The sequence below is a fragment of the Protobothrops mucrosquamatus genome, unplaced genomic scaffold, assembly GCF_001527695.2.
Source record: "Protobothrops mucrosquamatus isolate PMUCROS unplaced genomic scaffold, P.Mucros_1.0 scaffold96, whole genome shotgun sequence".
In the NCBI taxonomy this organism is placed as follows: Eukaryota; Metazoa; Chordata; class Lepidosauria; order Squamata; family Viperidae; genus Protobothrops; species Protobothrops mucrosquamatus.
Window position 1 is genome coordinate 197,970 of NW_015386471.1, and position 10,956 is coordinate 208,925.

Below are 10,956 nucleotides of genomic sequence, written 5' to 3' on the forward strand. Positions count from 1 at the left end.
GCATTGTGATTTGTACAATACCTGAAACTTGGTAGGTCAAATCTTGATATCTCTACATCCTGAAATCAAATAAATAAAAATAAAAAATTGCTCTTGGAATTGAACAAAAAACTATCATCAGTAATCATCTGGAGCAATGGATTAGAAGAAGGGATCTGCACTGTGGGACTTTTTTTTTAGTGATCTATTGAGTCCCCCCCTCCTTCCCGGTCTTTCCTATGCACAACATTGCTAAATATGGTCACTATTGTCTGGTCCCAGTATCATTTTTCAGCACTCTGGCATCCCATTTGGCATCTGAAATCTTTTTATCCTACAAGTTTAGTGGCAGTATGCATAGTACATTTGCAAACCCATTAAGTCCAACCTATGCCACCATCAGTCTGCATCCTCAATCCCATGGACATTAATTACATCCTAATTATGATCATGGTCTTTTTCTTAGTACATAAATCAAATACATCTCTTGAAGGTATGTATTTGATTCTTGAGCAAAGTCCTTAAAAACATCAAGCACAATCTGTGTCGGACTAGAACAACGGATGTAATATCTCTGTTAGAAAAGAAATGATTTTTGTGGATGTAAGATGTGTTTCCTGACAATTTTAAGTTTATGTATTTTTATATTTTGTAAGTGTTTCGTGGCTAAATTGTTTCAGTTTTTTAAAAATTAAAATAGAACACACAGCCAAAGTGCTTTCCTCTATTTTATTAATAGAATAGGCCAATAAATGGTAGTGACTCATGCAAAAACTCAATAGGAGCTTTTATTTTTAAAAAAAAAATACAATTATGTTTTGTGGAGATGATCTAAATCACACTCCAAACAGGGATGGAGCATAACTTCATAGTCTGTGGAGCAGTGAAAGCTGATTATAAGAAAGCAGATTTATAGCTGTAAATTATAAAGAAATTCTATAATTTTGAGAGATATACACTATGTTCATGACATATCAGTGTGACTCAACACATGAAAATTGTTTGATAATCCAAATACAAAAAATAATTGTCAGTCATAAACTGATTTTTGCTTTAGATAATTAGTTATAGAAACTATGCAAGTATATCTTCCCTTTTTCTGTATGATGTCATAATAGAGTTTTGGGTCTGCTTGATAATTAGATGTAGTTTTTATTATCTTTAAACATTTAATTGAAAGATTTCAAATTCATTTTTCATATACTAACTTGAAAACGTCTGCATATACAAAGTGTATTTTTCTCTTGAGTTTATAATAAATTTTAGATATGAAATTAATTCAAAAATGTCTTATAGCCAATGGTAACGACAACAAGAAATTCAAGGGTGAAGATAAAATGGATGGAGCTCCTTCTCGTGTTCTTCATATCAGGAAATTACCAGGAGAAGTGACCGAAACAGAAGTTATTGCTTTGGGCTTACCTTTTGGTAAGGTAACCAACATTCTCATGTTGAAAGGAAAAAACCAGGTACTTTCTCTTTTTGTCATATTTTTTTCAGTGTACAAAGTTTTTTTCCAACCCAAGATACTTAAGTTTTCCACTTACCATGTATGCAATTTACCATAACACATCAATTATAGGAAACTTTTTTTAATCCACTGAGACATGGAAAAGTATTTTAGGTTGCTAGGTGCAAAATCAAATACAGTGTGACAGCAAAGATTTGTATGCATTTGCTTTGTGAAGAATTGACGGGTGGGAGGTAAAGCAGATCTTAAAAGTGTTGTTCTGGTAACATGGATCTCAGGCTAATGTCTGACTGTATATTGCAACCAAGAATAGTCTACTGTTGGACTATTAACTGTTGACTGGAAAGTACAAGGAACTGAATACATTTCCTATGTTTTGTGTATCATGTTCACACAGTGATATAGTTTTTTATAGAGGACTCTGTGTCTCCTTCCATGAGTGATTTAAAATGGGAGTGAAGTAGCACACTATGGAATCAATTTTAGATTGACATAGCAAGTTGTATCAAAACTACCTTGAGCTGGATGAAACTTGAAATAATCAGGAAATAATGTTGTGCGTAAAGTAGAAAAAAGACATAACTTGTTTTGAGCTCTGTACAAATCTACTGTACTGTACAAATCTACATCCCAACAAAACTCTGAATACTTTGTTTCAGATAGAACCAACTATTTTCTATAAAAATAGAAAATAATAGGAACTTGGAAAAATGCCTTATTCCTTCATTTTTGAACCACAAAATTAGATGGGATGATTTGGTATACAGGCTTACTTTTGCTTTTCATCCAGTAGGCACAAAAGTTTGCAATGAGAGTGATTAAAAGAAAAAAAAATCCAATAGGCAATAATGGAACCAACAGCTAAAACACTGTTATTTTCCACAGCCTGCCTATACCCAAACAGCTGCTGAAATCTAGAAAAAAATAGCATGATTCACTTCAACCTATGAACAATAATGACAAGTGCAACAAAAGTATTATTTTTTTTGACTTCTCTCTTTTAAATGCCTAAACTCAATGCATATATTTCCATTTGACAGTCTACAAGCAAAAGTTAACGCGCACAGCAGAAGCAACCTACAAAATACTCAACAAATAAACGAAAACAACACAGTTTTAGCAAAACTTTCTAATAAACATTGCAGGGAACAGAGCTTTCCATTTGCATAATGACTGTCAGTGAAAGAAATTACAAAACAAATGCATTTGTAGGCCCACAAAGAAAGCAGGAACTCAAACTTCCCAGTAGCTAAGAAGTTTGAAGAAAAAAGAAAAATCTCTATTAAATTTATCCCCATCTTGCATCACACTTTGATCAGTGATAATGTTATCTGCCTCTAAGCATTGGTTAAAATAATGTCATTTCCTCATCACCCTCTTCTTCTTGTCTCCTAGTCTGGGCCAAAAATAATGTAGATGGAGCTACTTTTATTTTGATGGTTATGCTGGCAAAATATATATATTTAATTTATAATTAAATTAATTAATTATAAAAATTATATAAAATGATATAAAATATAAAATTATAAATTATATTTTAATTTATAAATGAGATGATATCTTCAGGGTTTCAGAATATGAATATTTGAAATGGGCTTATTCTGAAGGAAGATCTTCTGAAATCACAGTTTTATTCTGTGCTCAGACCACTTAAAACAGTGTTTTGGGCTCAAACGTTTACAAGCTTGGAATGTTTTAACATCCCTACAAGTGGATGTTATATCCACTGAGAACAATTTGTCTATGCTTGCTGAAAATTCTGGAAATTTGAAAATCTGGATGGAAAATCATAAACATTCTGGAAATGGGAGAAGCCAGTAATTTGTTGGTTGTTGTAGCGTTCTCTCTTTAGGGCTAATTTCCCCACATTTTATGGAAAACGATCCAAAAATGGAAGATAATCTAACCTGTAATACTGTAAATAAACTGTAGTTATTTTGTAGCTTTTTCTCCTCTGCAACAGAAACAGAGAATGCATTATTCTCAGCAGTCACAATACATTTTTATCAAATGCTATGAAGCAATATTTTAAGATTAATCAGGTTCTTAACATCAGCTAATGGACTCTTATTTTTCTAATGAGCTTTCTAAAATATATTTTAGATATATATTTGCATTTGAGAATCTTTAACACATGAAATTCTATATAATGCTGTTAATTTATTTAATAGATAAATAATAAAAATTACATATCATGACTGAGTGTGGGAAGCACTTAATGTAATAACTTTTTAACTTCTTGCTACAGTGAAGATGTATTTAAAAGTTAAAAATCAAGAATATAGAAATTATTAATTTAATCATGTTTTTAGAGGTTTGTGCCTATTTAGATTGTGCCTTTCAGTCTTTTTGGTTCCTTAGAGTTTAGTTTTTGTCCTGAATGATGTCAATAATCTCATTAATACTCTTAAGCTTAAGTTTCCTTCATGTGAATGTTCTCAAACTAAAATGACAGCTGTGATTTTATGTTTATAGATATAATGATCTAAGGCAGACATGTCAAACACGCGATGTCACGTGATGTTGCACAACGTATCAGGCTGGTTTTGCCATTGCCGGCAGTGGGGTGGGCATGGCTTCCGGATGATGCATCCGGCCCGTGGGCCAGCAGTTTGACACCCCTGATCTAAGGAATACTGATCATAAGGAAGAGCATAAATTAAACCAAATCTTTATTATGGTGGTAGACCAGCATAAAGGGAGAGGATATAGCATGTTATAGAAGCCAGGGAAAGTGGCATATATTGACTTAGTGCATGTGTATGCACATATAAAGCATGTGTGGTTCTTTATAAGTTGTACATTCTAAATAATTTTGGTAAATATTTTTAATATATTACCAGACTATGATTCTGAAGGTAGATAGGTGAATGGATGGATTTATAGATGTGATAGTAATTTCTTTTTTATATGGCTATGTATATATATTTTTTCCTAGGCTTTTTTAGAGCTGGCAACAGAAGAAGCTGCTATCACTATGGTAAATTATTATTCTGCTGTGACACCTCATCTTCGCAATCAACCTATATATATTCAGTATTCAAATCATAAAGAATTAAAGACTGATAATACACTTAATCAGGTAACATTATAGTTATTAATCATGTAACTAGTCTGTATATGTTGTTCTGTATTTATAAAATGTTTCAGAATATTGGAAATTATTTTATAGTTATGTAGTAAATATGGCATTTATTAATAGAATCTAACCATGTTTAACATTAATAATCTTTCTGGCACAAGAGCTCAAGTTAACCTGGAAAAAATGGTTACTTTGCTACATAGATACAATAACGTGGAACTATGTTTCTGGTATGTTTAAATAAGTTTTGAAACTCAATCTCACCTTATTATGATCTGCTCTTCTAATAAATAACTTATTGAAAAGACATTCATATTCACTGTGGGAATAACTGAGTATATAGTTACTTGATCTTGAAGATATATAAAATGTATTATTTTAGATGAAGAAACTATTCATGCTTCAACCGTAAAACTACAGTTATGCAGGTACTAACTTCATGGACCATTTTAAGTGTTTGATATTTCTTTTCTCATGAAGGAATGTAAAAACAGCACTGACCCATGCTATGTCAAATGGTAACATCTTCATCTTTGTTTTTTCTATTACTTATCATTCTGAATAATGGTTTAACAAGCATTTTGTGTTTTACTCTTCCAGTCTTCTTTGTTAATCCTAGCCTAGAGACTTTTCTCATTTAAAATATAAAAGCAAATTTGTTTTAAATTTGATTTTTTTTCCATAGCCACTGTGTCGATCACAATAAACTGGTTCCTCAGTGAATGCCTCAGTGAATGGCAGTATCTAGCTGACCTTAGGTTATGTCAGAAACTAAGGGCCATCCCAATTAGTACTTTGATGGGGGCATTGCCTGAGAATTTCAAGGCTATATGATAGATGATGAAGTTAAAAAAATGTCTTGGGAGAAAGTACTGAGAAATTTTTGTAGCATCTTCCAGAACACTACATTGATATAAACACCAGCAATTCATTTTAAAAAGCGTTCAGAAGCTGTTTAAAAATTGCAAAATAATTTTAATTAAGGAAAAAATGCTTGGTTCTTGATTGTCTAGATTCTATTCATTAAAGACTGATTGGATTATATTTTTTACCCAAATAGAAATGTGTTAAATTAATGCTGAAATGTATTTAAAAGGTGTTTCAATTCAAAAAATATAATTACCCTATTTATATAGGGTAAAATATTATGTCTAAATCCTGCAACCTGTTTTAAATTTGACGGTTGGCTGCTGGTGTAGAAATATATATATATATTTAGACTATAACTTTACACTTTGCTATCAGTTCTCATCACCTGAGATTCAATATATTGAATCAATAGTATTATCATAGTACTATCAATATGCTACTTATTTTCATAGACATAGTATCAGCAGCAGCTATTTTTGTGTTTTGCATTGAGGAGCCTAAACTTTGCAGTCATTTGCTGCTGAAGCTAAAGTGAACTCCTCCTTGTTACAATTTAATAGGAGAGTTAAAATCATTTATTTACCCAGGCCATTCAGTCTTTCAGTTGAGGTTTACACATTTTTATTCCACATGGTTATTTATAAAGTGTCTAAAGCCATAAATAGGAATGGGCTTCATATATATTTTTTTTAATAAATGCATTTTATCTTGTGCTTGGCATGAAGTTATCCACCAGTTGTAACCAGATATTTATGTTCCTATAGTTAAACCAAAATTAGATTAGATCTAACATTTTTCTGTCAAGATTTATTATTTTTGTCTTTATTAATATGATGGTAATTATAGCTTTCCTCAATGAGGTGTTTGCATTACCTGAATTTCATATAATAAGCCCAAGTTTTAAAATTCCAAAATTTTTAAAAGACAAGATTCCAGAAAACAATTGTATGCCTCAATCCTCCAAAGTTAATATCCTCAGGTTGGATAAGCCAAAATGTAGGACCAGATGGTGTCATGTCTGCATCCATCTCTGATGGTTCAAACTGTCATATCCATATAATTGTAAATGCAAATTACTTATATGAGAAATGCATTGCAAATTAGTAACAGCAATCCTTCAGCTGGTTTGCACAGCAGGATACCTGGGGTCCATGCACAAAAGGCTCTTTATCACACAAATTATCCACTAGCCAGCATTAGGGCATATGCAACAATGGAAACAAGTAATATTTTTTTGTTATTTAGTCATGCTCATCATCATGTCATGCCACCTGCACTCTAGCTGTCAAACACATCATTTAATTGTCTGCAGCTCTCAGGAATACCAGAGGAGCCAGAATGTCTTTGAATTGAGAACATTCAGATCCATCAGCTGTGTTTATATTATGTGTTGATCCCTAGGTAACTGAACCATGATCTAATGAATGATCCCAATTCATTAGACACAGAACCAAAAATTAACTACACAGTAAGACACAGGTTATTTAAACGTATTTTGTCCTAGTGCATTTGGCAAACAAAATCTTTTATCAATATATCACAACCTAATGCCTTGAGAAGATTGCAGCCTGTAAGAAATTTAATGAGAGATCTTAGAAAATACCAATGGATCTTCAAGGGTAGGCATTTATGTTTGGGCTCTCCATCAATTTGAAGTTTATTAATCACAGTCAGATAATGATTGTCCATGATAAATAAATCACTGGCTTCAATAATTGAGACTAAAGTTGTACAAAAATGAGGCCTAGTGAATAAATCCTGCTTCTGCTGAACTTGGAGTGATACATGGTTGTAATAGAGGCAGTTGTAGCAATACACTTTAGAGCATATTTCTGTACATTTCTGCAATTATGCATTACTAAACATTCAGCAAATATGACAGCTGTCCAATTAAACTAACACGCGTTCCCTATGTTTTTATCTTTAAGAGCATGGGAGTTAAGGATTTTTGGGTGAATATAATAATTATTCCATATGAATATGCCTTCACATCTCATATTTTTAAAACATTAATCCAAAATTAAGTATTCACAACTTGAGTTATTTTATCCTATGCCATCTTAGTGCTAACAAAAATGTAGAACTGGAAGAAGAACCAGAAGAATAGAAATGTATGATTCCTATCTATATTTTAATAAGAGAGCTAATACTCTTTTTATACCAGGAACTGATATCTAGCTTGATGGTAGATACTTTGAGCTATAGGTCAGGTTCTATTGCCTGTTGACTCTTTTTATTTCCATTATATTTGAAAACCAAAATTTGTCCTTGAAAGTTATTGGGAATGTTAACAGGTTTTATAATTGGGCTGGATAGATTTGGATATTCAGATTGCACACTAAACCAGAAAACTGGAAGTGATTTTTTTTATTGAAGACTACTTGCAGTGCCATTTAAATTAAGCCAAGAAGCACATCATGCAAATTTAAAAGCTGAAGGCTGCACCTTGATAGATGGATGCATTGATTGATCCAACTTTCCTGTTTTCTGTTGTAGCACCTGGTTATATGTTTTGAATATTTGTATAAATACACTATTGATTTCTTCTACCAAAGAAAGGGGACAGTTAATGAGGCTGGGGCAAACATCAGATTATTGTCAGCTAAGCCTTTTGCACCCCAATTCATATTTCTGAAGAAATGCCTAAATTTTGTTCTGAACATTAAAACTTGTGACATTTTGATACAAATAAACAGGCAACAACCACTACCCCCCTCATTTGCACTGATGATGTTACCTAGTTGGGTAATAAAACATCTGCTAGCAAACAACCAAGCTCAGAGAGCATCAAAAACTCTACAGTTCAACCCTTAGCTATTCAGACACTCTTTTCTACAGGAATGTAATTGTCAAAATGGCTATCAAAACTAGAATTACTTGGTCACACAGCATTTAGCTTACAAAAAAAGCCAGTTTGATGCAGTGTTAAGGTACTGGCCTAGAAACAGGAGACTGAGTTTTGGTCCAGTTTAGGCATAAAAGCTGGCTGAGTGACTTGACAAGTCTCTCAGCTCTATTCACTTTATAAAGTTGTTGTTGTGGAGAAAATAGGAGGAGGAAAGGAGTATTGTGTATTTTTGCCATCTTGAATTACTTACATAATAAAGATGGAATAAAAAATCTAGTAAAATAAGTAAAAAAATGTTTGAAATTGCATTGTCAAGTATATAGATAATTATCGAATGAAGCATGAATTGATCCTAAATTTCTATCAATTGCCGAGTATATTATATAACAATAATAGTACCTAACGTATGCAGAGTGTTGAGCATTGAGTTCAGCTCACAATTATGTTTGCAGGACTTCTAAAGAAGAGTAACATTTAATTAGCATAAGAGAGAACAAAATTAAGACTTGAGGCTGGCTAAGGTTGAGAGCTGAGAACATGAACAGTACCTAAAGTAGTGTTGCTTTGCTACCCAAAACAGCTCTGTTAATCAAGCAGAGAGCTGAATGAAATAAAACATACTTATGCCAATATCTGAGTCACAGATCTCATCATAGAATTCAGCTACTACTGTTCTCCATATATGAAAATGAAAGTTGAGGGATACAACCCCAGAAATAGAAGGAAAGCCATCAAATCTGCAAAGCACTTTGAAATATAAAGTACTTTGAAGGCATGCCATTCAGTTGCTCTTTTGAAATAGGTCTTCACTTTGATCTGTTTTTTTTTTTTTTTGAGATAATGGAAGTATCATTGAATTAAACTTCATTTCTTTCATTTCTTTGAACCTCTGCACATTGTTATAAATTTTAGAGTTCTGTTAATGTGTAATTGTTCTAAAGTTTTGTTTTTACAGTGGCTGCCTGCCCTTATGTTTGCTTTTGTTTAGAATTTTTTTTTTAGTAAGGAGATTAAAGTTAATGTGATTTTTTTGGGGGGGAGGTAGTTCATCTGGTTAAAAAAATGAGGGATATTCCTATCATATATTCCAATGAAAAAGTGGATAAAGAAAACAGATTTAACAAAATTCTGTACTAAATTTATTCTCTATAAGTATTTTTTTACAGGAAAATAGATTACCAAAAATTAAAAACTAAATTATTGATAGATTTTGAGAGTTATTTTACAAGAAATGGCAGTGCTTTGCTTCTTTTTCTCATGTTTCTTTACAGAATAGATTAAAGAACAGTGGGTCTCATGCTCATGGGAAGAAATACAAATATCAAACATGCATGCTTGTAAATCTACAATATGTCCTAGATTTTTTTCCTACTTACTAATAGCTAACCTTTCAGTATGTTCTGCTCTATTGTTTTTGAGCAACCAGTCTTAATGCATAATTCACTTTTAGCTTCTCTTCATCTTCAGCTAATGTGGATGGTGATTTTTCTTTGGTTAGAAATAGTTAATGAGTTGTTATTGTGATTGTTTTTCAACATGGTTTGAGGCAATTACTGAATTTATTGATCTCTAAACTTAATCCACGTGCATTATTTTTTTTCCCTTTTTCTTTGCATATAGCGAGCTCAAGCTGTCCTACAAGCAGTAACTGCTGTACAGACAACAAATACTCCCATAAGTGGAACTGCAGTTAGTGAGAGTGCAGTAACTCCAGCTCAGAGTCCAGTCCTTAGAATAATTATTGACAACATGTATTACCCAGTAACTCTTGATGTTCTTCACCAAGTAAGTTGCCTTTATGAGTAATTTTCATTCTCATTTTTACATGCTTCAATAACCAGGAAATGACTAGGCTGAGATGATGATGATGATGATGATGATGATTCCAAGTTTAGTGGCAAGCAAGCTATGGCATGCCCTATTTCCTTCACAACCCAGTATTAAGGGAGAGGAAGCCCCGCTTTTCCTCCTACCTAAGACAGATGGTGGCAGTGGAAGTACAACAAATAATCTGAAATGTGACATGAAGGAAGAGTCAAAGGGTAGTGGCAGGTCCTGTAGAACAGGGCTTTTCAATCTTTTCACCCATTGTACCACTTTTAGGATATGGCAACATCCGAGTACCATCAGTCACCTAGCAAGGTGTCAAAAACCTGATGACCCCCCCCCCAAAAAGGAAAAAAGTGATAAAGTACAGGTAGTCCTCGACTTACAACAGTTCGCTTAGTGACTGTTCAAAGTTACAATGGCACTGAAAAAGTGCCCCCCAAGCCACAGCCAAGCAAGACACCTGCCTGCCCGCCCAGCCACACTTTTCCTCCTGTCCGAGGTTTTCATTGTTGTGAGCATTTCTGTTGAGGATTGGTAGCGGGGGTGGGGTGGGGGGTGTTTGGTATTTATTCCCCCCGTCTGCTGGGTGGTTGTAGCAGGTTTTGGTCACTTCACATGACACTGTGACCGTCATAAATATGAATCAGTTGCCAAGAATTTGAATGTAAATCACAAGACCCTGGAGATGCTGCAACATTCCAGCTGATCGGCGCTTCTTCTGGGCTCAGCAGAAGCACCAGGATCAGCGCCGAGCTCCAGCTGGAGCCTGGCGCTGATCCTGGCACTTCCGCTGAGCCCTGACAGCCCTGCAGCTCCAGCCATCTCTCGCTCAGGCTTGTGTGGTGCTGCCATCGGTTCAGCTCATTTCCCTCCCCC

At 33.8% G+C, this 10,956-nt stretch overlaps 1 protein-coding gene across 1 annotated transcript in view; it reads left to right on the top strand.

Moving 5' to 3' along the window:
• The window catches only part of PTBP2 (polypyrimidine tract binding protein 2), a gene marked incomplete in the record, with an annotated part of 70,157 nt that overhangs the window by 31,946 nt on the left and 27,255 nt on the right, over positions 1 to 10,956 (top strand). Inside the window, 3 exon segments of the mRNA XM_015812568.1 lie at positions 1,276 to 1,448; positions 4,389 to 4,532; positions 9,871 to 10,035. Coding sequence (XP_015668054.1) covers positions 1,276 to 1,448; positions 4,389 to 4,532; positions 9,871 to 10,035 — 482 coding nt within the window.